The sequence below is a fragment of the Dunckerocampus dactyliophorus genome, chromosome 17 (genome assembly GCF_027744805.1).
Source record: "Dunckerocampus dactyliophorus isolate RoL2022-P2 chromosome 17, RoL_Ddac_1.1, whole genome shotgun sequence".
Lineage (NCBI taxonomy): Eukaryota > Metazoa > Chordata > Actinopteri > Syngnathiformes > Syngnathidae > Dunckerocampus > Dunckerocampus dactyliophorus.
This window is the reverse complement of record NC_072835.1, coordinates 18,058,484-18,086,138: the sequence shown is the minus strand read 5'-3', so window position 1 is coordinate 18,086,138 and position 27,655 is coordinate 18,058,484. Positions and strand designations below refer to the sequence as shown.

The following is a 27,655-nucleotide window of genomic DNA, read 5'->3' as shown; positions in this document are numbered from 1 at the left end:
TTTTTTTTTTTAAGTGTTTCTTCTTAAATTATATTTTTAGAATATGCCTCAGCCCAATAAAAAAAACTTTGGACACCCCTGATTTAAAAAGAAAAAGCACCAAAAAAATCGTATTTGACTTTTTGACCAGAGCTTTTCTTCCTGGCACTCACACACACACACACACACACACACCAGTGACCTGGAGAGATGCAACCGTGACACAGACATCTGGTAGTGTTTTTGAGAAATCCTGCTAGCAGGCGATATAAAACCGTGCTGGAGAAGCAGCCTCCCTGGCGGAGGTAATAAAGGTGATGATGTTTGACCCCCACCTCTTTATCCTGGCTTCATACTCCGTCTTCTGCTTGTGCATCTCCTGTTTGAGACTGGCCACCAGGCTGTGCAGCGCGCTGTGGCCGCCTGGTCCGCCATTGAACTTGCTGCTGTGCTCGCTGCCGCTCCTCCCTGCCCCCTCTCCAGCCGCGTCCCTGTTGCCGCTGTCCTTTCCCTCGTCATCCGCTCCCCCGCCCGACTCCCCGTCCTGCGCGGGTCCGTCCAGGTCCTGGTAGTGACAGCCGTAGAAGTCCTGCTCGGGGCAGGTGGTGGTGGAGGAGCGACAGGAGGTGGAGTTGTCTGGCAGGGAGATCTCGCAGGAGGACGTGGACCACGTAGCGCTGTCCACGCTCTGCTTGTCCTCGCAGCTGCTGTTGAGGCAAATGGGGGGGGCGTGGTTGTGCTGCTGCAAGTTCTGCTGGTTTAAATGGACGTTGTCGTACGTGGACAGACGGTTCTGATTGGATGTTTGATCCCCGCCGGCGTAGTCGCGTGCTTTGTTGTTTTCCCGTAATGTGACGCACCCATTTGGTGCCCAAAGACCACAGCGACCGTTCAGAACACCCGTCACTCCGTCCGGGGCGGAAATCCCCAAGCGAAGAACTCCATTAGCGTTCCCTCCGCTTGTAACTCCACTCGTTCCCATTTTTGTCCCCGAGCCCTTCAGTGTCCCGCTTCGACGCCCTGGTAAGCTCCCGCTGCTAATCGGAGTCTGACACTTTTCTTGGTTTGGATCGGATGAGGAGCTAAAGGAACCATTAGTAACAATCCCACTGCCTTTGCTAAACGCCGGGTTCTTTTTCACAGTCAGCGGCGGGCTTCGGGTGTTATCGAAGCGTCCCGGAATGTTACGAGGGCTTGCGGAGCGCGACAAGCCATCGTTATCCTCACGCTGGCAGGGAGGAGACTCCGGCGCTTCCCAAACGCACTGACGCACAGCCTGCACGTTGTTGTTCTCCACGTTCTGAGCCACTGTAACCACGCCGCCTGTGGCCGCTTGTCGCCTCGGCAACTCAATGTTGTTGTTGTTGGCGAGCTCGAGTCCCGCGGGGTTCTCATCCCGAGGGAACAGCGCATCGTGCCGGCCGATCAAAAGCGCCATGAGCTGCTGGACCAGAACAGTTCCTGCCAACACCAGACCATCCATCACTGTCTTTGCTTCTTTTAGCATGGAACCTTTAGAGAGCTTCCATACAGACCTTCCATGATAGCAACCGGATCTTGCACCTTTGGCCGAAGGATATTTGGACCAAACACTGTGGCCAAGTTCTGCACGCTCATTTTATTCACACCGGAATACGACTGGACTTCATCAAGAAATCTGCAAAATGAACACAAATGTCAAACTTTCTCACGGACATTGCAACGTGAGCTCCTAAGACCGAGTCAGTACCTGCAGATGTACTTGAGAAGGTTGTAGTTGACTGGAGGTAGACCTTGCACAAGCTTTCTCAGCTCCCTCATGCCCTGCACATGACAGACAAACATCTCTTGTTGCTTCAAATATGCCTGTAAGAATGAGATGGTGCCTTGTTGGTCGTACCGTGTCGTCGTCCTTCCCAAGAAGCTTGGTGCAGGACAGGAAGTCGTCGTACTTGTGGAAGGGGATGACAGGCTCGGGCAGCTCGCGGAGATAGAGCTTTAGCAGAGACGCTACTGTGTGCACATCCGTGTTGCTGTAAGGACACGGGATCAATTACACAATTAACAAAACTAGGAAGAAATTGTACCAAAATGTAAGTACTATGCTATAGTTAGCCTGTCTTAATATTACGCAGGCACAAACCCCAAAAACACCAACAAACATTACTCCGCCTGCGCAAAAAACTACACAAACATTTTGACACATAAACACCAAATTTTGTTGTAATTAAACATGTAGGAAGATATGCTCATATGATTGTTGCAGCTATCAAAATGATTCACAGGTGCTAACCCTCGAAAAAATGGTTAGCACTTCCGCAACAGACTCCATAAACAAGGCAGCCATAGTGCATTGAACATTCAGTAGTTCGGAGGTCAAGGTTCTGGGTTTTTACTGTCATAATTATAAAAACACCACCCAGGCCGCTACCTTTCGGAGCAAAAAAAACGTATTTGCACTTGTGAAACAAACTCCACAACCATGGTAGACATAATGCTTGAAGATGCTACATTTTGCCATCATTTTAAGGCAATTCGAAGCACAAGATTTGTCCTTTTGTTATTAAAAAAGCAAGACTCCAAAAGGAACTCACACTCCACAAACATGGTGAAAATGCTATATTTTGCCACGTAAACACTACATTTTGACATAAATTCAAAGTAGCTAAAAGGTCAAGATTTGGGTGTATTACTGTTGGACACAGGACAGGCGCTACCCCCCAAAAATGGTTAGCGCTGCTGCACCAAACTCCACAAACATGGCTGAAAACGATATACTGTGCCATGAAAAACACTACATTTTGCCATAATAATTTCAAAATGTCACTATATTATTTTCATAGTGATAAATATATATAATGATAGAATATATATATTTATATATATCATGATACATAAAATAAAATGATATAATACTATATATATTTGCGCTAACCCACAAAGCAACCGTCTTGCCACATACATGTTTCACAAACATAATGCTATATTTTGCCACGTATACATTGCATTTTGCCATCATTTCATTACAGTAAAGAAATTAAGAGTAGAAGTAATTCTGGAAATAATAGTCAAAAGGTGCTAACCACTAAAGTGACAATGCTACATTTTGACACGTATACATTATATTTTGCCATAATTTCAAAAGAATTAAGAGATTAGGAGTAGACGTAATTCTGTAAATAACATTTAAAAGGTGCCAACCACTCAAGTAACATCCTCAAAAATGTGAGTTGCTACAAACTGCAAAAATGGCGGCCACAATGTACTGTAAATGCAATATTTTGGGATGTAAACACGACATTTTTCCAAAACAAAACAGTTGGAGGTTCAGATGAGAGGTCATTCTGATTCTAATTGTCATAAAGTGCTAACCATTCAAGTGACACACCCCAAAATATGAGGTGCAACAAACTCCACAAACACGGCAGACATAATGTACTAACAATGTTCCATTCTACCATTTCAAAGCTGCTAACGTTAGGGGGTTAGATTAGTACCTATTGTTGGCCCCACTGCTAACCACTGAAGAGACACGCTCCAAAATATGAACTGCAATGAACTCCACAAACGTGCTGGAAATGCTACACTTAGTGGGCATGAATCGTCCAACTGAGTTCTAACAAACATTAAAGTAGGTCGTATATGGCGATACATGTATGGGACAGTGGGAAAGAGGTCGGTCACATAAGATGAGGTGTCACTACTGTGTCGCTATGCATGTTTGAGGCTTGCCACATAATAAACGCAGCCTACCAGTCAAACAAGGGCTTCTCTCCACAGTCAAAGGCATCCTGCAGCTCTTTGACCAGGTTGGCCTGTCCGGGGAGCCTGAAAAGGCCCTCCTCATGTAGGCCCCTCTGCCGGATGAAGTCCACGCACTGCTCCACCAGCATGGGGGCCAGCTTGTTCCCGAAGCGACGCTCATATCGCACCGTCTCCTCCAATTTCTGACCAAAGATCCCTGCGACACACGCAAGGAGAAGAAAGAGATGGAATCCTGTAGTTAGCCTCGGTTACGTTGGAGCGCTTCATAAAGGGAAGCTGGCTAATCACAGGCTGCAGTAAAGCAAGGCAAGACGCAGATTAAAGGGACATTTCTCAGAGAATTACACCAGCAAACATCAAACAGACTGCAGTGCCATGGAGGTCAGCCTGCCAGTTCAAGCAAAAAACTATGCACGCCCCATAAAGTTGCATCATCAGACCTACTGGACGTCTCTTGAATTTGTCTGTCTTTGCCACAGGAGCGCTACATTTTACCATCATTTCAAAGCATTATGAAGGTCAGAAAAGAAAAAGAAAGAAAAGGGTCGCACGGTGTCCTGGTGGTCAGCATGTCGGCCTCACCATCAGGAGATGGTGGGTTTGTCACTGTTTGCATGTTCTCCCCCCGTGCATGCGTGGGCTCTCTGCGGGTACTCCCGCTTCCTCCCGCATTCCGAAAATATGCATACTCGGTGAACCGGAGACTCTAAATTGACCATAGGTGTGAATGTGAGTGCAAATGGTTGTTGTAAAGTGCCTTGCGATTGGCTGGCAACCATTCCAGGGTGTACCCCGCCTCTCGAAGCCCGAAGAAAGCTGGGATAGGCCCCAGCATACCCGCAGCCCTTGTGAGGACAGGCGGCACAGAAAATGAAAAAAGTCAGACAGGGAAAAAGGACACAAAGTGTCTGGAAATGCTACATTTTGCAACAAAAGTGCTACGTTTTCCCAATAATTTTCAATGCAACAACAACAAAAAACATTTTCTACTAATTCCAATGCATTTATTTTTGTAAAAAATACTATTAAAATCCTCTGTAGAGTATATTTTATTGTATATATATATATAATGGTGAAATTAACTAAATAAATAAATAAACCGCCCCGGGGCCAGCGCACTTTGAGTTCTGCCTAGCAACAAGCGGCCCAGCAAAACAATCTGAGAGATTCTATTAATATACTGTAAGTCGCTGCTGGATAAATAACATGTTATTTCAGTTGTTCTATAATATTCAAACATAATGTTTCAAACAGAACTTTTACAAATACATACTTTGTTGTATAAAACACAAATGGATATTGATTTTTTTGTCATTTGGCTTTCACTTTTGACGCAAAAACAAAACACAAAATGGCTTTAAACGAGATATGTTGTTGCTGTTGTACTCACCCCTCCTGAGGCTGACACACTTTGTCAACTTCAGCAAAAAACGCTTGCTGATAAATTTGCGGTATGAAAACCCATCAGATGTGCCCAATTTAAAGTGCTGGGATTCCACCATTTTTCCAAAAATATCGTCTAATGAGAACAAGAACAATGTAAAAAAAAAAAAAAAAGCAATTGTCATAAGGTTGCAGGCTCCTCAAGCTTCTCCATTAATTGCAGCAACAAGGAATAGTTGAGGGTGTAAGTCCTTTTCCCCCCCAAATATTGATCAAATGGAGTCCTGGTCCAACAGACTGAAAAGTGGCAAATGTTTTTGAGAGCACAAATGAGAATGTAAGCGATGCAAAAAAAAGGAGGTCATCCTCCCAGACGTTGCAGTCATGAGTCTCGGAATGTTTCCCCTCGTCACATGACGTGACGTGTGTGTGAAACCCCTGTTGGTGTGTTTGGTTCAGTGTGTGTCAATAAGTTCACTAATAGAGTAAACATCAGCATTTTTTTTCCAACATCAGAACGACGTCTCGTGAGAATTTAATAGAAAAATATTTTTTTAAAAGTACATTTTCTTCTTTTTTTGGGGGGTGGGGGGGGGGGGGGGGTCATAACTTCAAAGCACTTACAGTTGATAAAAAAAATGTAAATTGTGATTTAATTGATCTATTTTATTTATACATTTTATGAATTGCATTTTGTTTTTTTAAACAAAATATTAAATAATAAAAAATATTGCAATAAATCGTACTTGTTATTTTTCTAATTATTTTGTTTTAATAGAATTTTGTTTATTTTCTAAATAATGTAATTGTATTTACTTATTTCAATTAGCACATATTACAGAATAAGTAAATAAACAATAAATACAATCATCACCGTAAGACTGCTTTACAAAAAAAAAAAGGGGAGGCAGTGTAGTAAAATATTGCCTTAGGAATGCAAGATAAAAATGATTAAAAACAAGCAAAAATATAAGAATAAGTTATGAATTACATGCAGTACAGTGCAAAATAATGAGATAACCATTACAGCTGTTGTTTTGGCAACACAATTAAATAACAGACCTCCGCCAAGGCCAAACCATTAACAAAAACAAATGTTTGGTCATTTGTTGTGTAAATACAGTAAATTCATGCATCTGCACCATAATCCAGATTCTCAACAAAATGGAATGTCTTGTTCCTTGGCCCAGGCACCACCTCGTGTCTTTTTATGTTTTTATCCGCACTGTTTACTATTAACAGAAAGGCTGGTGGTTAAGACATATTTATATAGATTAAAAGATCAGTTTCTAATATACAGTATAGAATGAAGTACTGTTGCGTTTTAATTTAAAAGTCAGTTTAAAAATAATCCCGCAACCAAGGTGAGAGCAAATCCCAAATTTTCCCCAAATGACAAATCAACTGGTAAATACCGTGCAGTAAATCTCCAAGGATCCAGAAGGAGTGGCCACAGCAGCACATCCCAAAATGTTAGCCTCTAGTTGGTTTAAAGCTGGGAGATGACCAGCTCACCATCAGAGCTTCAGCACAACATGACGACAAACCCGTTACGGGCGCTGGTGGAGGAGGCAGAGGGGCTCCTACCGCCTTATCTGTCACTCCCAATAGCACCATGAGGACCCTGAGCGGCCAATCGGGCCTCAATCTGCTGCTACTGCAAAATATGAAAGGCTGGATGGGTCCGTATTTGTGTGTGTGTGTGTGTGTGTTGGGGGTAGGGGGGATTGGCAGAGTAAGGCTGGCGAGGCTCCGGCGTGGAGCCACCTTTCTTGTGGCATCTTTAACAAATGGCTCGTCCTATTCATGAGCAGTCAACTGCAATAGACGTCAAACTGCCTGCACTCCACACAGAGGGGCCAACTTGGCCTCCACTATTCACGGTGGTCCGTGCATACGCATGCTGCACGCGTGCCCTCTTTCATGCACCAGCCTCAACATGACAACATAATCCCCAATCGTCTCCATGTGTCAACAGTACATACTGACCTCCGCCAAAAGGAGCCCATATGACCCTGCGGATGGTCTTCACCCAATCCTCCATGTCATTCTGGGTGCTGGCCATAAGGAGGTAGGTCTCATGGTTGGTTGTCATCCGCTCTCTGTCTCCCCCTGTTGGAAAACAAACAAAAGAATGTATCATTTATCGTTACCGAAACCAAAGGATTTCCCATAGATGCTTGTTGCTCGGCAGAATTTGCAGAGATTGTGCTTCAATGCCAAATGCCAAAGTGTTCATACATCACTCAAGTCAAATCAAATTTTATTGATACGCGCCTCAAAAAACTCGGCCTGTCCTAAGAGCGGTCCAGGTGTCATTTTTTGCTGGTTTTGCCTTTTATTGGCTTGCGGCACATTCTAAAATATAATTTAACAAGAACAAAAACAAACTGCGAAAGCATTCAAATCTGCAGTAATTTCACATGATTAAAGTCAAAATATAATTAAATTCCAGTTCCATGTTCAAGACTAACTGAGTGTGTCTCGGTGACCATTAGCAAACACCAACTGCTCATTCCAGTTGCGGCCACTAATAAGAAGCCAAACCAGCTGCGGTGAGGTCTTTATCTTAACTAGCAGCTCCAAACAGGTGGGATACAACAAAGGATCCCACTGTGCTCGGAATGGCTCAGAAGTACCTTGATGGCCATCACACGTCACTCTGATCCCTGTGAGGAGGTCCCCCTCACATGCACTTTCAAAACAATGAGGCACGGTACAGCTCCGAGGAGGATGCTAAGCTAACACTTTAATAAAAGGAGTGATTGGTTGCATGCTTGGCACCATCTGTTCATCTGCAGCGTGAAAACGCTTAGCTTAGCACAAAGCGAGGAATGTTCACCTGCTATGGACAGCTACAGAAGCCAGCTAACTTTCTCTTAGTTGCTGCTTATTTGAGGTACGGTATGCTCATTTTGTAATACAGCATGAGAAGACACAGCTGACCTTTAAAAAGCAGGAATGCATGATTGTAGATGACCACAATGTAACCCACTCGGCATCTTCTGCATTCTTTTTTGTAGTCCAATACTCCAAATTGTGTACTTTACTATCTTAGACCTACGTTCTTATCTTCAGTGATATGAGCTATAGTTCTTAAAATAAGCAAAAATAATCTGCAGACACAACAAGAACATTAGGCTTGCCAAAACGTCAGTTTACCGTACTGACCGGAGTCCATGCATCCATCCTCTACACCGCTTATCCTCACAAAAGAGTATTTTTTCCCCCAAGAAAAAGACTAATTGTTTTATATTTGGTGTCTACAGATTTATACATCCAAACCAGCAGGTGCCAACCGACTTCTCCTCAAAAAGAGTCCGAGCTTTTCTTCCTGTCACACCAGTGTGTACGCTCTACACATACGGAAATATGGAACTCCAAACACGGCACTTTTGTTCTCGTTTGCAAAACTGCAAAACATTTTCTCTGCATTAGGGATAAAAAAAATAAATGTAAGAAAATTCAGAGATACAGTACATGTTTTTTTTTTTATTGGATAGCAATAAAGTGGATAAAATGAAGAGTGTAGTCGCTCTACCTAGTGGCAAAGTTGGGACACTGCAGTTTCTTCAACAAAATAAAGAAAATGATATTACAGTTGTCATATTTAATTGTAAACTCGTCACTTGGAAAAGATTACGTCATCAATCCTTTCTGGCGAAGGACTATAAAATAAGTAAAGAAGTAATATTGCTAGTTAGGATGGCGGGATGATGCGCTGATTGCTTACTGGTTTAATCGACTTCAAAATGTTGGCATTTTTTCTGGTTGTCTTCTTAAATAGAAAAATTTCCCAATAAGAAAATGTAAATGCATGGGGGGAAAAAAGAAGTAAAAGTAGCAAGTAGATTTTTTTGGCCATGAACACAGTTAATTGACAGCAAAAACTCAACAAAGCCAGAGGATTAAAAACATCCAAAAATGTAAGTTGAACAATGGAACACGTATTTCATACATAGTTAATAGACTTCTGCCCTTGGGTAAAGTGTGTGTGAACGCTGTAAATTCAAGAGGAAACGGTCGTCTTTGAGCCAGAAAACAACGCGGACGCTGTCTTAAGCACTGCAAATACACAAACGACACTATAAAGCCTCGCAACATACACAAGTGTGAGCTCTCTCATGTTTGCATGCAAGCAGGGGCAGGTTGAGATAGAACCTTGCATCTAATGATAGCCCTCACTGTACTGTAGAACATTCATTCAAACAGAATGATGCGGAAAAAGCATAGAAAGGCATTTTAATAAATCCAATCCAATGCAATGCACTGCTGATGAAGTGTAGATATCTCACATTACCTGATTGCGCAGACAGTAAATCAGACAGTCCATATGAAGGCAAACTATGAACAGCCTGATGCACCACCTCCATAGTCCAGAGAGGTTTAAAAGAGTCCTTATAACTTTAGGACGGGAGCTCCTGACTTGAGATGCACTTTTGGGCCCCGGAATGAGTGAGTGAGCACAGCTGAGAGGGTGTGAAAGAGAAAGGGAAGGAGGGAGGCAGGCAGGGAGGGAAGGAGGCGAGGTTTGCAGAGGGGGTTGGTGCATGCATACTTCTCTTTAGCACTGTAACGGGAACAATGGGTAGATCTCAGCTCAAATAAAAAAGACCACCGCTTTGACACAGGGCGCGACCCCATAAGCAAACATGGCATCCCCATTCACACCATGATGCTTCTTCAAACACACGCCATCTCCAACGTAATTTGTTGACATTCCCATGTTTAATCCATTAAAAAATACATCATCTTTTCTTTCACCGTGGGCATTACTTCCCATCTAATACCAGTCTCCCCTGTCGCCCGACCCCCCAGTTTGTGGGTATCAATGGCTGATGATGTTGTTGTGGACTGAAGGCCCACTAGGCAACATTAGCCCCCTCACCTGAGTCCCAAAAGACGCCGTCTGGCAGAGAACACAGACTCCATAGTGCTACAATGGCTATCCATTACCATCTGATGCTGAATGAGTAACAAAGTCAACAAGCAAAGGAGGGGCGGGTTAAGGGGGACACTGCTTGACCGAGTCTCTCTAAAGGTCCTCAAGGGGAAAGATGCAATCATGGCGCCGAAAAATAGTGAATAATTGCCTTTCCTGGCAAACGATACCCTTAGAATCCGTGACATGGTTTTTCTTCGCAGCTGTTGATCCGTGCGAGGACAGACAGTAGAGCTGCAGGTCAGCCCGTTCAAGGGAGGTCACCGGGCTGTCCGAGAGCCGAGCGAGCGCCTCCGTTCTGTTTTCATGCCAACCAAATAAAGAGCCGCCTGTGTGTGTGCATGTGTGTGTTCTGCCAAAGGCTGCTGTAAATATACTATTACGTAAGCGGAATTAATTGCAACTTTAGGAATAGGAAATGTAATGTCGCTAGAGATGTCCCGCCAGGAGCTTGGGAGGGAATCAGATGACCCCAAGTGCAAGGGTTTATTTGGATTTGGTTAGCATTTGTATGCAAAAACTGAAGGGGATGAGACAGGGGGATCCTGCATTTCGTTTGACGGTTATCAATGACTCACTGTTGCCTCATAAGACAAAAAGTGGTACTGTAAGATGAAGCTTCTTAGCAGGATTACGCAAAAAAAAAAATCCAGCAGCTTTATCTACCTCTGCATGCACTTTAAAATGTTGCTTACACTGCTCAGTTGTTGGTGGCTAAGCAGTTTCTATAATGTCCTGACCACTATTACAACATTGGTTCTGTTGCCGCTCTCTTGTGCAACACAGTTAAAACTTAGCTTGCATATGCCCTGCTTTTTGTATGATCCGGTTTTTCACAAAATGTTTTGCCAAAATTTGGGCTCTGTTTTCATACATTTTCTTGGTTTTTGTACAGTGTTGCATGTAACAAAGTAGTCCGTTTGCTCTATACTGTATCGTTCCACCAGAATCGAGTGGCCAAACAAAGCTCTCTATGCGTTGCTAATGCATTTTTTACTGAGTGCAACTGCAAAATAATGCGCCATGGGGACAAAGGAAGTTGCAAGTGCCAGCAATTTGATAAAAAAGGTGAGAAACCCGATTGAATTTGATCTCACAAGGATGCATGGGAAGTCTGCATCAACAATATACAGTAGTTCCATCCATTCGTCATTTATAATTATTTGGCATTGTCTTCTGCATTTAAAACTGCAATTATTCTCTATAAAATGTATTTTCCGTTAATATTTATGGGTGCCTGGAATGTGGTATGGGAAAATTGCCTCGGTTTTCATACATTTCGGTTTTTGCCAGACCTTTTGGAAGGAATTAATGATGAATGTAATAAATGATCATTTTCCCCATTTTCCTTTCCACTTTCTCATGCACTACAAAGTATTACTAAAGTTTAAAAAAAAAGGTAGTTAAATATAATGAGTTTTGAAATTTCGGAAATCACAGCTTCTCTCCAGTTATTCCCAGTTTCCAATCACCACCCCAGCCTATTTGCACTGTAGGTCAATAAATGCCCCAGCTACAGTTTGGAGTATTTATGGTAAGTCAACATAAACATATTCTACCATAGTTTGTACACACATTTTACCATCACATACAGTAATTCACAATAAATAGGATGTACTTCGTGGTGGTGTTCTAATCTACCATCAAGATATCCCAACTTGGAATCTTAGGTCTTAAAACATCGGTGAACCAAACACACTATAGACCAAGGAAGCTTCCGGGAAAAAGCGGAGCATGAGGATCAGAGAGACAAAAACCTCAAGTCTGAGTGTATTTTTATCTGAGTGTTATTGTGTACAGGAGTCTGAGTAGGCGTGTAAAAGGTTGTGTCTGACATTCAGTGTGTCTGCTGCATTACGGTGGTGTAAACATATCACACAAGGGCAAATTACCAACTACTGTCGACTGTGTGTCTGTATGTGTTGTGTGTGGTCTGCATGCATGCAGGAGTTTGTAGCTTGTTAGGAATAATTCTTAAGGAGAAAATGAATGAAAAATATGAATAAATTGATGGTTGAAGTAATTGTGTTCAACTTGTATGTTTTGTGCTTGCATGACAAGCAGTCACCAGTGTTCATTAGACAAATATCTCAACACCCAAGCAAGGTGAGTGCATCTTCATCCCCGGCAGGGGAGTGGACCAGACAAATAGCTGTTGCTCTGCTCACTAATACCTTCTAATATCACCTTTCAGCACTGATGACGGCCCCGGGCCAGATGCACACCTGCACTCCTCAAAGCTGAAACTGGTAGTCTGAGCCCTTTTTGGAAGCCCTTTGAACCCTTATTCCTGATTTATTGTGACTAATTGCCACACATACGCAGACAGGTTAGGTTCTGACATCGTGAGACGTTCAGACATTATACCAATGAGTTGGTGAAAGACGGGCATCCTACTGTTGTTAGTGAAACTCGAGCATCTTCAGATTGGCTCCACTGGACGAGAGAGACAGGGTCAGCAGCCATCTATCTTGCTGTTTTTTTTCCTTGTTTCTTGAATTGTTTTACTTTTCTGATGGGCTATCTTAGTAAAACTTTTTCCAAAATCCCTATTTGAAGAATTTCCACATGCAAGAAAAGCGCATATATGCGGAATATTTGTTTCACTTGACGTCTAACTATGAATACGCTTGTTTGACCCCAAGTGTTTGAAGTGGGTGACCACTGCAACCTGATGTGACGTCACGTGCTACCCAGCAATTACCACGTTTGTCAGTTTCCAATTATTTCACTGATTCTTGTGGGCTTTTCCTTCTTTGGCGTAAGGATATAGGCAGTTTCTACCGTTTGTGTATGTGATCGATTTCACACAGTTTTGTTGAGTAATGACTTTACTCTGGTGATGTGTCACAAGAGAATAAATCCACATTTTCATTTGCTGGATTGATTCCAGGCACTGAACGGCCTGTCAGAGGGAGAACATTATTGTGATAGAAAGGGAGATAAATCTGACGGTCATTACTCAACAGCCCATCACTTTATATTGCCACCTAGTGACTGACGCATGGATTATGTGGAGCACCCTGAGAAATGCACTGTGGGCCTCAGGTACAGGTGGATGAAACAGTGAGCCCTGTGTCCACATTTAACATAGAGTTTGGCCTCGAGCGCCGCACAACACCCCCTGTCTGAGCGGACGCCCAACGACCTTGTTGTTTTCTTTGACAAAGTTGTCCATTGGCTGAATCTGTGCAGAGCAGCGTAGATAAGCCAAGTCACCAAAACAGACGGGGTGGTGATCAGAGTGCAGACACAGGAATGCAACTAGCTCTTTAGTCAGGGGTATTTTTGTTACCTCTTCAAGTTTTCTCTGCAATAGTGTTAGAGGCAACAGGTTAATGGCAAAGATCAGTGTTTAGTAGTCTGGCCTTTTATTCCATAGTATATCAATACAGTCGTCCCTCGCAACATTGATGTTCAAATATTGCTCCCTTACTCTCTAAATATCGCTTTACCGCTGCTTTTCATAAACAAATTAATAAATAAATGATTGCTGATTCGTGGTTGACTATGTATTATTTGTATGTTTTTGACTGCTGATTTTGTCCTACTATACTGTGATTTCACCCTTTCAACTCACATTTGGTTCCAAATGGTGAAACTACTGTATGTGTGTCTGCATAGAGGTGAGATTCGATTACCTTACTGAGTGCTGATGTGCGTGTTTGTTCGGTGCACGGCCTCTCTGGAAGACAAGTCAGGGGTTGTGCTGGTGGATGGTGGCTCTGTATTCATTTTGTGTTTTAAGTTTGATGTTGTTCCTGTCTTAGTTTTACACAATACATGATAGATAAGATGGATTGGATCACTGGGTTGTGCGTGTGTTTTGCTAATGTGATGATGACTAGCTAGTGCAGTACGAATGCTCTTCAGCCATGGTCGCGGGCTGCCATTAACTAGCATCTCGTACCCAAATTTTGTCCTGCAGTTCAGGGCAAAGAATCATCCAAGGACGACTCGCATCTCAAAAGGCACTCGTTCGTTGGGACACTTGTGTGCCAAGGCGCCTAAGTATGGGTGACAGTAGGGAAGTGCTAACGGTGCTTCAGTAGCCTACCTTCTCGCTTATTGTATTGTAGTCTGTGATAATTCCAATCACAGCGACAGTAGATCCAAATATCTTTGGTCTTGTTGTGAGAGCCTTCTGCCAGGGCTTTGAAGCTAAATTTACCAGTCAAAATACCCTTTTCTTTGTCCATTTCTGCCCAATATTTGTTCACGCTTGTGGCGCCAGTCACTGCTTCTTCCTCAAACCACGGTGTGATTCGAGGGTCAAACAAGACGTGCACAAGTTTATCGCACGTCAAAAAAAAATAGCACCATTATAGGAAACTTTCGTTAACTTTGACAGCCCTAATATTTCATGTATATATATATATATATAATATTCTGTAGTATTGTCCCTTGAAAACATATTTTGAGAGGCATGTACTAAATGCTGTTGAGCGCCAATTCTCAACAACAGTTATCTCACGGTCTAAGTCTTGGAAAAGGCAAGGCAAACTCCCTCTTAGGAAGAAACCTTGAACAGAACAAAGACTGTCTTAGAAATTCCGTAAAAAATGCTACCATATGCATGTTTCCAGGAGGGGAAAAAAATGAATAGAGGACTAAAATGTTGCTTAATAAAACACAGCATCTTATAACCACAGTTCATCATGCAAATAGGCCCACTAGGGACTGCAATGACGTCAAGAGTAAGTATGCAGCCTTAGCCAATCAGTGAAAAAAAAGCTTACAGCTGCCAGGTACCAATAAAATATTGAAGCAGCCATAAACATTCTCACTTTTGTTTTGTAGCACAGAACCTCTTTCTCTGTTTGTTCCTGAACCATCGTCTGCCTCAAGCAACGTGACACATGAGCCAGCTGGATGCTTTTTTTTTCCTCCGGATGATTTTTCGTCCTCGGGCGAGACTTCGTAAAGCTGCATACTTGGGACTACAAACACACTCAAGTGGTGTTTAAACCACATGTGTGGCTTAGAAGCTTACGCTCGGATGGCCCAATCTTCTTCATGTTATTTAAAGACATAACACATGAATGAAAAAGACTGCTCAATCTTGGTGGAAGACTCTGCAATTTGATATTTGAGTCATTCGCACAAAGCATGAGTCCAGACAACACACCTCTTCCACTCAATACAGGAGACCCCCAGGGCAGTGCGCTAAGCCCCCTGATGTTCCAACTGTACACGCATGACTGCAATTCCTTGACATGGAGAGAGCCTATCCCACGGACAGTGACGGCTTTTGGAATTTTAGAGAGAGTGTGAAACGTTCCCACATATGTTACTGCCAGGGTGGCATTAGCTAAATGTGTTAGGCTAGCTTGTGAGGCCAGAAGGTTGCAAGGTCAAGACCCGCCACTGATGAAAAATATGAAAATTGACACTGGTCTTTGCCCTTAAGCAAAGCACTGAACACTAAGCTGGACCTGTCAGGGTTACCAGAGCTTCACTGCAAATGGGAAAATCACAGCATCAAATCAATGCCATCTAGGGACCAATATGTACCAAGATAGAAATGTTAACAGCAGTACATCCTACTGCTGGGCAGAATGAAGGCACCTTGCCATCATAAATTAGCAGTATTGCACATAACATATGGGAAAAAAAAAGTCAGTCCCACAGTCAACAAAGTGCGGAAACGGTAATTCCACTGATAATTGAAATATTTGACAAATTTCAGAATGCGCTCTTTGCAGATGTCTACTTTGGACAGATACAAATGAGGCTGCAAACGGGACGCATGGGAAAACTAAAAACCGCATGCATCATAAGCTGTAACGCTACAATAAACACTGCAATGGAATTCAACCATTCCCAGGGATGACAGACTGATAGCAAGCATAGCAGGAAAAGTAACTAAGTTTCATTGACAGTGAGAGCACCACATCGTCTGCAAATAAGAAGAAAAGTGACAAATACTTGCACTCTCACTCCTGTTCTACCTTAAAATAGCACAAAGTCTAATTATATGATGAATACAACAGTCCCAATCAAATGTAAACATGCTGGATGTTATGCAAAGACACAGACCTGGGTTGAAGTTAATGTCCATAGGCTGCAGATGAGCCACCTTTTCTGCTGAAGCCACCCTGCAGTCGCTGACCACCGGCCGGCCGGTGCCACTTATTCATCGGTTCCTAGTTCGACCGCCACAAATAGACTCACCACCTTCTGTCTCTATTCCTGTTGCACTTCTTTCCCCAATTACAACTCTTGCCCACCTTCCTTCTTCTTTTGCTACTTGTCTTCATGCAGCTTCTTTTTTGTACCCTGCCCTCACTGGTGGTAATGCAAGGTCAGGACGAGGTTTGTCTGCCTTCCCGTCAAGAAGTCCTTCTCCCCAGAAACTTGTGAACCAAAAGCATGGAGACTTCGTTTCTTCCGAGAGAGGAGAGAATGAGTGAAGGTGGTGTATGCTGCTTGTCTCTGAGGGAAGTCGGAGGGGTGGGGAAGCTGGAAGCTGGTGTTGGTGGTGCAGGGAAGGGGAGGGCGGGAAGGAGGAGGTTGCATCGTAAATCAAGCAGCCCTCCCCAAAGTGGAGACCTGTAAATCTGGCAGACCAAGAGCAGGCACTTGGCCAAATGACTCATCCACAGAGCTCTATAAATACAGACATGCAAGGGTTTGCAAGGCTGTTGCTGCTGCTGCTGCTACTGGTAGGCCATGGGACAAGAAACGGGGCTTGCTGGCTCTCGCTGGAACCTTCTCATTGACCTACTTAACAGTTTTTCAATCCAACAAATAAACATATTATTGTTGGGGCCCATTCATTGCTGGATCTTTTAATTTGAGTTTTGAGGAAGATTACATTTAATATCAAAATTTAAATATCCCAAAATATTTGCCAGGACCAAACAGTCCTAATTTGGACCAGCACCAAAGCGTACACTTTCATGGATACCAATCTTCTCTATATGCCTGACTGTTGTCATTAGGATGCATGTAATATTCGCTGACAACGCAGCAAAAACAATAAGCTTTTTAGAGGGAAAACATACAGTATCTGCAGCCAAAATAAACGGTTATGTGTCTTTTGTCTCGTCCTGCTCACGAACAAAAGCGCAATGGAAACACAACTGTTTCCCAGTAAAATGAAAAGAAATGTCCCATGTCTGCAAAGATTCACTGAAAATCCAGGATCTGCACCTTTAAATGGGTCCAAACCCCCAAAAAAGCTCCAAATAGAACAAAAAACCCAAACAAAACTGCCATAAAAACATCAATATTGAGGGGAAATGTTCAATCTTGTGAAAAATTCAGGATCCAAACCAAAACAATTGTATATTATCTTTTGCATGATATTGCTTACTCACTAAATGTCTGGGAAATGTCGAAAAATTTTAGATTTTGCAAAAATCCCGGATCTACACCTATAACCGTACCCATGGCGAACAAATCAGCAACAAAAATATAATCTATGCACTGAGAAATGAACAGTCTCTTTGCAGAGAAATGAAAGAAAATGCACAAGAAATATAGAAAAAGGCCAGATTTTCCAAAAATCCAGGATCTAACTGTATTTGGCGTACTTCTAACAGTGACATAACATAACCATAAAAACACAACTTCCACCACAGGGGAGGACATTAACTTGGCGCTCTGAAATAAAAAGGAAACTGGGAGACATCCAAATATTTATCCAACAGAAACCCGTTTACATACTGTCAGTCTAAACATTCAGCCATTCCTGTTTGGACAAACTGGTCCAAATATGTGTCAACCTTCATCCACAAAGAGCAATGTTATTATTGTTGTAATTCCGCATTGTGACTGGCAGGATATACAAAACTCAGAGAATAAAAAAAAGCAGTACAGTATAATTACATGTGATAATAGGTGTGGTTAGCCTTCAAGGCATGTCTGTGTCTAAATGCTGGCTCATTAGTAGCAACCGCCTCTGACTATGATACAAGACCATCGCCACCAGATAAGTCACAGTCCTCCGCAGGTCATAAATTCACACAACACGGGATGTGAGGCACGAAAGCACCCCCCCCCCATCATCCACTCGTGCAACAGACACTTCATATGAAGATATAATATCCATAAAATCAATTTCACTGCTTGACACCGTGGCTCATATTCAGCATGGATTTACGACGCACCCCAGGCAGTGGTAGCACTAACGAAATGGCTTTATCACGGCATGAAAAACACAAGTTGCTGCTAACTCACTTGCTGCTTGCCTCAGGAACAGTATTCACGCTATTTACATACACTTAAGCCATGTGGAATGTCTCATTCGAGGGAAGAGCTGACTTAAAACATGGTGAAATAACATTTGCCGTTAACATGACCAAGAAAATCAATATCTGTAATTCATAGAATCTATTTTTTAAATAATATTGTATTATATAGTGTTATATAATAATAGTAACAGTAACAATTGAATAAAACGAATCATAACACACAAAAAAACACTGTTCATGTAAATATTCCATCCATCCATTTTCTTTGCGGCTTGTCCTCATGTAAATATTGGATTATAAAATAGATGATTATTTCAATATTAAAGTACAAATATCAATATTTATTTGTAAAAGATAATAATTACTGTACTACTAATAGTAATACAGCCACAGTTGTAAAATATTCATAAAATAATATGTGTATTAAATAATGTATAAAATATATGTACATTGAAATTATAAACTGTCCTCGGGCAAGAGGCGGGGGTACACACTGGACTGGTTGCCAGCCAATCGCAGCAATTTCATATTTCATATAAATATCGAGAATATACGATATTATTTGATAAAATATTCAATGCATAAAAGTTCTTCTTCTTATTATATCTAATAATCAGTGTAATAATAAATACATTATCATAAATAGAGACAAGCGCAACAAAACAAGTTCAAGACTCTTCTTCCTTTGCAAACATCAACATTTTTCTTGAATTCGCTCAAGCTTATCTATTTCAATCTGCCTGTTTTATCTTCAAATGTTTTCCTTTGAGACCATCCCAAACTATTTATTATGGGCCCTGTGGTGAATAATAAAAGTGTAATATTCAATATTGTATGCATAAAAACACCAAAAATCCACATTTGTGCTTGCTCGTGTGCAGTATCTCCATTAAGGTTGGCACGGGTCATTAGTGGGTATGTGAGGTATTAAAAGGTGATTTATCTGTAAACATCTCATCCACACATTATGACACTGACATGTCAGCATTACGGATTGATATGCTTTCGAAAGGATTCCCCTAAAAACGAATACACCGTATTAATCTGAGCAGGACACATTTTATTACCACTGAAGAACATATACTGGAGCTCCATGAAAATGTTAATTAAATGTCAAAATGGTGATTGTTGGCTGATATATATCAATAACAACCCCTCCTACAGTCATTAGAGTTTAATCATATAAACCTGGAGCATTCACCGTCTTATAAAAGTGTCATTTTATTTTTCAAGCATCCTTCTGCTTTGATTTACGCTAGTTCATCTCATTGTCAGTTTTCCATTGCACAGGCATACAGTATATGAATAATGCATGAGCCTCCTGCATGATATATGGCTTCAATAAGTCACAGCAGAGGTCAGCGAGGTGGCTTTTCCCGTCACCATCCAATAGCTTTTAATAACAAGTAAGTTTTATACCAGGGGTATAAAAGTTAGGGCAAGACACTACACTGCACGAAGGGATACTGTAGCTGCGGGCTGCAATTGTACAAGCCACAGGTGATCGGCTTATGTGATCGCCGCTGAAAGGCATTTCTCGGCATATGCCGATCACGTGATTTTTACTGATTGGCAGCCGATCGATCGGAGCATCCCTAGTATTTATAATGTTGATATGAAAATGACTGCATATTGCGCACACTGTCCAACACAACACACAGCTTATTCTAGTTTATTCTCAGTTTGGTTGTACGTACTCCATCTATTTTCCGATTGTTAGCTCTCTGTGAGTGATTGAAGTTTAAAATAAAATTAAAAATCCTTTCACAGAGAGTTCGGCATGTTATCTACTTGCGAGAATTACTTGTTTCCTTTGGGTTCACCAGCAAAATTGTAACAAAGACGAACGTAAACAAAGCGAGGATTTGATTTGTGGTACACCAATTGTAATGGGGGTACGTGAATAAAAATGTAAAACAATTAGTGCCTAACGCTCACAATCACGAGTGTGCCTGAACGCCTCACAGCACAAGGAGAACGGAGCAGGACAAAGGAGACAGAGCATGAAGTTGTTCACTGCTCTGTATGCATTATATCAACAAGCAAATACATTTGATGATTATTTTGTGGATTAAGGGTGTTTCATCTTGAAGATTTCATTTATATTGGTGTTTCAATCCTCGCGCAGAGGTGAAAACCTGTCACTGTGAGTGGGGATTCCCCCGAAAATTAGGCGTTATTGTTGATGGTATGTATTTGTGTACTTTTGTACGGATACTGCTTTATCGTGATTGTTAAACTTGCCCCTTCAATTTGGCATTAAATCAATATGCAGACTTAAACCATAGCCATCATGAGTGGACAAAAAAAGTGAAGCTCAAATTCAACCCATTCAAATGGAAGGATGCCAACATCAGACTGGAATAAAAGATATGTGGAATGATGACTTATCTATTTATCAGCGCTCATGTGAAACGTTAACAAAATGTGAACATGCAAAATACACATTTTAACCCGGAATTACTATAAATTAATTAAGCAATTAATTACGTTGAATATTTCAAGCTAATTAAGATCAAATGTTTTTGTTTTTTAAGTGCGCAGGAGTAGGGGCTACACGGCTTCAGGTCAAATGGCTCAAGGGGTTCGTGACTGGGAAAAGATTGGGAACCACTGCTGTAGTCCAACAATGGCTGCAGTGCCCAGTACGACCACAAGAGGACACCCTCAGCTTGAGTTACCCCCTCCTCTGTGTCCTCATGTCACTGCAAAACAAACGCCAACTCTTTCAAGCTGAAGTTAACTTGACTCGCTTACATTGGAAGCAAACCTCTGGAGGAAATGTTAACTTTCTGAGTGTGGAATTAAGACGTTTCCCCTTGTAAACACACTTTATTGCCCACCTACGTTCCAGCAACGTGACCCCAAAGGCCCTCTCATGGATCAAGCAATGGTGACACTTTTGGATTGCGACACACACACCGTAGCCAAAACCTTTTACTGTTCCTTCATAGGAAACAAACACAGCAGGGAACATTTCCTGTGCGTGTCTTTTCACAGGATGTGATGATTAATTGCATAGAGTAATTTTGAAGTGTGCAACTTTTGACTAGTGGATAGTACTCCTGCTAAGACGGCTGCTCCTTGTTTTCCCGAGATTTGGGATACCTGACATTCCTACGAGGATAAACCAAAACAGATAAAACTGCAGCAGCGGGTTGCTCTGATCTGTGATTTAGATAATTTGGAAAGTCAGATTAAGGTCATGGCACTTAAAAGGTCCCATAGTCTACATTTTAACAATTTTAAATGACATTCTGAGGTCCCACAATAGTATCTTCAAAGTGTGCTGGACAAAATCCAGCCTTGATGCTGGAATTTAGACAGTTTAAAAGTACCTTTAATAAGCCCTAGCGGGTCCAGTCGTCCCTCGTTTAACGCTGTTAAATGGTTCCAGACCCGACCATGATAAGTGAATTTCCGCGAAGTAAGATTCACTATTAATAAATGGAATATTTTTGTCATTATGGCATAGAAAAGCTGTTTCTAAATATGATTTGTAGCATTATTAGAGCCGTCTAGACATGAAATAACAACTATATAGTCACCCTTACAGTTGTATTACTCAATATAGTAGATATAATCAAAGAACATACGACATATTACACATAAATCAGATAACATAGACTCACACGTTACCAGTTCCTTGTTTTTTTCTGGACAGCGTACGTCCTTTGGTGACTATTGTCTAATAAATGCATTGTAATGGCGGCCTTAAATGGCTTTACACTCATCCATCCATCCACTTTCTATGCTGCTTATCCTCATTAGGGTCGCGGGGGGAGGCTGGAGCCTATCCCAGCCTACTTCGGGCGAGAGGCGGGGTACATCCTGGCTCGGTCGCATTACACTCATATTACCCCATATAGTAGACATAATAAGAGTAAATAAGCCATTTAAGATGTAAATAAAGCAAAGTAAATGTGTTCCCTACGGGACCTTAGACCGACGTGTGGAGGAAAGTGACGTCGGGTTATGGCCCTGACAGTAGCCCCTGTTATTATTATGATTATTATGGTATTATTATTGTGATAGATGTGAGATCATTTAAACCTGCAATAAATAGCTGTTCTGGAAATCAGGTCTTGTGCTTATGTCACGTTACTGACACCTAGTGGCCAATGTAGAATACTACAGTCACAATTAGAATGCCTCTTCCGCCTTGTATTTTTAGTTCAGTTAATTAGTTCATTTAGCCAATTTTTATGCTTGAAAATGCTTAATTTAGGCCAAGAATAAGTACAATTTGCTTAAATATGTACAATATATTTGACTAATAATAAGCCGTATTCAACCACAAAACAGCGATCATTTATTAATTAATTAATATTTGAAAAACCGTGATAGCACGAGGGCATGAAATTCGAACCATGATGTAGTGAGGGACAACTGTTTGTGAATTACTGGATCGGATCAGCCCCATCTCTCATCGCTATGCGAGTTCCAGTGTGGACGTCACAGTCACATTTGAACAGTTTAGCCTATTTGCTGAAGAAAAACTAAATCATCAAACTTACAGCTCCCACGTCTGTAGCTGACTGACGGACAGGTGTCAGTAGTGGCTGGGGTTATTTCAACATGCTTTTTTAACAAAGCTGTCCTCCATGAACTGGTGGCTGCATAAACCGGATCTAGCAACACTGTTACTGTTATAAAATCATTAAAAAATCAATTTGGGACCTTAAATTGCTACCATTTAGAGGCTAATTGCCACACATAGGCTTTTTTTTAGTCGTACAAAAATGCTTTGGTACACCTTGCAAATTGCAACATGGAAAAGCGCAGCATGCATACTGTACATAACGTTTTCCTTCTTAAGCAGAACATGTGGCCAACTTGCACGTGTTCCATCATGTCATGCACGGAACCCTGCAGACAGTTAGTGTAAGAATAAAGACATAGACCAGATTCTAGTCTAAATATTTGCTTCCCAAACCCTATGTTCTTCCTATCCACACACACATCCAGATGTGCATGAGCACCGTGAAGAGGAACGTGGAAAGATGAGAAGAACAGGGGAGTGCAGGTGAATTTGTAGGAACTTTTTCAGGAACTTTCCTAAAAGAGCCAAAAATACAAAGCAGAGCAGAGCCAATTCAAGCCCTCGGGCGACAGCTGACTGGTGGTGTTCAGACAGCGGAGACAACAGACATCTCTGTACGACTTTCTCCATTTTTTCCCTGGAAAGTCATCAACATATCCACCGCCCTCCTCACTTCCTGTTCTGTGTGTTATGTTCAAACTGCAGAGAACCAGTGGAAGAAATGTGTTGTGCTTTTCTTTTCATTCCCACTCTCTGCTTCTCTGAGGCGTCTTTATTCGCCGCCTCATAACAAGACGTGTTTTCCGGATTCGCCACGGCGTAAACAGGCCTGGTAGTTTGCGGAGGGAGGAGGACCCCATCTCAGTCAGGCAATGCAAAACAAGTCTTTAGTTCGATGTTCAGCCAAGACCCTCTGGCTCTTTTTCCAACGCACAGTAACTACTCGGGCCAGTTCTACTCACTATCTGCACTTTTCCACTGGCAAGTACCACCACGTACTTGTAGCCAGCCTGAGTACAAGCGTGCCAAGTCGATACCATATGTATAACTTTTAAGGGTACATGGCAAGAAATTACTAAAATAAACACAAATGCTAACGTTAGCTTACCCGGTTTTTCATACATCCTGGCTAGACATCTTCCTACTTTTCAATGAGCTGACGCTCGCAACTTTCTTTGGCCCCCATGGCGGGTTATGTACATGGGCAGCAAGTAAACAACGCGCCGAGTGCTTTGTTGGATAACATTCTCATTCGAGTTTTTACAGGATGCCGTAGTATCGTGTCAACCAAGTATCGCCAGATTTGGTGTTGGGTGTGTGATCCAAGATGGCTGAAGAAACGAGCAATATACAGGAACATACCAAAGGGTATCACAGCAACAGTTTGCTGCGCGCAATATTGTTTGATAACCAAGACGTTGTATGAAAACCGGGGCACAACTTTTGCAAAAATTTTCATCAAAAAACAATTATTTTCTTAGTCGATTAATCTAAACCTTGTTTCGATGAATCGAGTAATCAGTTACGCCCTAGACCAGGGGTGTCCAAACTTTTTCCACCGAGGGCCGCATACCGAAAAAACAGAGAATGAGGGGTCTACTTTTACGTTTTTTAAACCAGCCCTTGTAGATATGATAGATTTTTTTTATATTTAAAGAAAAAATAGCCTGCATCTTAGCTTTGTGTTACCTGTGACAAAGCGAATTATTAGTGTGAAGTTTTTCTCCTCATGTTACACTTTCTTGCTGTTTTTTTTATTTTTACAAATATGTCGGCTTTCTCATAGTCGCAGGTGAGTCAGCGCAGTGTATATTCAGACTTTACTTTGTTAACATTATCAGTTTACTCTCTTAATATTTTGTCCTTATTCTTGTAAAATGACTACACTTTTTTTTTCCATTTTTGCTGTTGCTGTTGCCCAGGGCCAATAAAAAAAACAGCCGCGGTCTGTAAATGGTCCCCTGGCCTCACTTTGGACACCCGTGCCCTAGATGGACTAAATTAATATGAAGCAAACACAACGTCACTGTTTTCCAAAAGTCAAAGTCAAAACTAACGTGTGTGAATATCTTGTTTTGGTCTGCTTTCATGGATGACTTAGGAAATTAAAAATATTCATATTTGAGAGACTGGAATCAGAGGATATTTACATTTAAATAAGAAAACAATTAATGGAATACCAAAATAGTTGCTGACAAACGGGATGATCGATTAATATGAAAAGTATTGAGTGGCGTTTGAAAACCGAGGTTACACTGCAGATTTTTACAAAACTTATTTTAAACAACTTTTTTTGTAATCATTGCTTCAGAAAGTCCACCCTCCCACATATGATTGCGTTATATGATATATATGCTGATTCTGATATTTTTATGGAAGAAAAAACAGCACAGTGTGAAAAACAAGCAGGACACCAAAAAGAAGGAAGTGAGAATAAAGGCATGTTGCTGCTTTTTTTTTTTTACTTGACTTTCTTACCTACTTTCTTAGGTACGCCTGCTCAATATAAAGACATCCAATCCAAGAGTTTCCATATAAACTACGTATCCTTGTCAGTGTGCTAACCAAAACAACCAAAATATTACAAACAGCTCTCAGGAGGATACACTGCAGTTTTACACAACTGGAAACGACAACCACAGCATCGACGGTGTCAATCAAAACCACACATGACTCAAGTCTTGATACAGCACTTGCTGGGGTACCTAATGTTGTGGCCTGTGAGTTTACCTATAACAGACCAAACAGTGTGTGGGGAAAAAATGAGCTGGCGCATAGTTTCACTTCTCTGACTGAGGGATTAAAAAAACACCCCAGTGCTGTAGATTTTACTACCCTCTCATGCAAAAAAAAAAAGGGTCACCAAAATATTAGAAACAGCTCTCAGTATGATGCAATGCATTCCTGCACCACTGCAAACTATGACCCCCATGATGTCATAAGTCTTTCTGTCTCATAACAATCCAAAAACAAAGGGTTGCAGTCCTCATTTCAAAGCCCTGGACTTCCAAGACCGTCTCCATGTGTCAGTGCAATCTGTTAACATCATTAATGGAATCTCTCCTACCTGGAATGACCTCAAAGAGATATTTTCCTGCTTCATCGCCGCTGCTTGGATGCTCCGTGACTTTGTTGCCGGGTAGGAAAATGGCTCCCTGCGGAGACAGAAGAAGATTTTCAATCCCACGCTGGGTGTTTTGGGCCCGAAAAGTCAGGATTATGTTCCGACTTATTTCAGGTCAAAGTATTTTGTTTTTTTTCCATGCCATTGGACCGCTTGATTAAAAACCCCAAAATAGACAGAGGTCATTAGCGTGACCTGTGTCGGGGTTAACGCTAATGCAGACAAGCTGTGGGTCGGTGACAGCGTCCATGTTGAAGAGCCGCACATGTTAACAGGATCAGAGGGGAGTCCAGTTCCTTCCTGCTGAGAGACGTGGCACTTTAATGGGCCATAACTGTGACAACCAGGAAGTGGAAACCCTACCTGAGTCCCCAAGATGAGGTGATTTCAAGCAGAGGCTGTAAAAGTGTGACAGAAACGTCCGTTTGATGTGGCTGTCGGCACCACAGATTTGCTCACAAAATCACACTGATGTTTTTCGCATTTAAAACACCGTCTCAATTGTCATGCACGTCGTACTGTTACCGTAGAGGAGGGGTATCCGAAGTGCGGCCCGCGGCTGGTTTTTCATTGGCCCGCAGCACATTCTAAAAATCTAATTTAACAAGATCACGAAAAACTACAACTACATCAGCAAACATGGACAAATCTGCAGTAATTTTACAGGAATAAAGTCAAAATATTAAGAAAAAAAGTTGTAATTTTATGAGGATAACATTGTTATGTTATGAGGGAAAAAGAACGTCATTTTAGCAGCATAATGATGAAATATGAAAGGAAAAAGATGTTATTTTTTGAAGTTTTACGTAAGTATTACGAGAAACAAACAAAATAAAGTAATTATTTGAAAATCAGGTTGGAAAAAGTTTTAATATTATGAAAATAAAGTCATAAAATTACAAGAAGAAAGTTGAAATGAAAATGTAAAAAACAACAGAAGAAATGGAAAAAAATAACTATAATTTTATGAGATGAATGTCAAAATATTAAAAGAAAAAAGTTGTTTTTAACAAGAAAAAAGCTGCAATTTTACAACAATAAACTGAGGGAAAATAATGGTATTTTCGTAGCTGAGTTGGAATATTACACATTTTTTAAAAGTCATAATATTATGAGAAAAAACCAAACAGTGCAGTTCCAATGCAGTTTTGTGAAATATATAACTTGTTAGCATACCTACAGGTGTTGCTTGACAAAATATCAAAAGAGGCCCTTGCATCCTTTCATTTTTCAGCATGTGGCCCTCGGTGGAAAAAGTTTGGACACCCGTGTCGTAGGGGAAACACGGGGAGATGACTTCAATGCGAAACGCTGTTCATAAAAGTGTGTCGTTTTGGAACTTTGCTGGTTTGAGTTTCTCCATCCTTTAAAGCCACAACACCCACATTCCCCACAGTGACATCTCCGCTGGTGGCCTTTTGTATGCCGACCACCGTGGCCACCAAGACAAAACCTACACTTGGATAGTTTTTTTTTGACATTTGTGTATTGTTGGAATCGTAATGACACTGTTCGAAAAATACCAAAAAAGGAACACAAAAAACTGCAAGACGTCTGTTTAAGACGGCTGATCTGTACTGTTAACGTGGGACTTTTTGCAAGAAAAGACATACAGTTGAGCTAAAACGTTATTCATACTGTAGCTGCGACTAAGGGTGCAGCACATTTGGGCAGCATCACAAGGCGTTAAACAATCACAAAAACAACCACTTCGACTGGCAAGTGAACCAGAGATGTCCCAG

At 41.5% G+C, this 27,655-nt stretch overlaps 1 protein-coding gene across 5 annotated transcripts in view; it reads right to left on the bottom strand.

Moving 5' to 3' along the window:
- arhgap24 (Rho GTPase activating protein 24) overlaps nt 1–27,655 on the bottom strand; it is a 54,715-nt gene that overhangs the window by 6,933 nt on the left and 20,127 nt on the right. For 2 of the 5 annotated variants that reach the window (XM_054756283.1, XM_054756280.1), the window contains exons 3-9: nt 25,857–25,944; nt 7,096–7,218; nt 3,712–3,919; nt 1,859–1,991; nt 1,709–1,782; nt 1,515–1,636; nt 315–1,440 (exon numbers count right to left, since the gene is read on the bottom strand). In XM_054756283.1, coding sequence (XP_054612258.1) covers nt 315–1,440; nt 1,515–1,636; nt 1,709–1,782; nt 1,859–1,991; nt 3,712–3,919; nt 7,096–7,218; nt 25,857–25,944 — 1,874 coding nt within the window. Of the gene's footprint in view, nt 1–314; nt 1,441–1,514; nt 1,637–1,708; nt 1,783–1,858; nt 1,992–3,711; nt 3,920–6,521; nt 6,648–7,095; nt 7,219–9,406; nt 9,553–16,087; nt 16,479–25,856; nt 25,945–27,655 lie in introns of those variants that run through there. The other 3 variants (XM_054756285.1, XM_054756284.1, XM_054756286.1) reach the window with 3 other exon arrangements.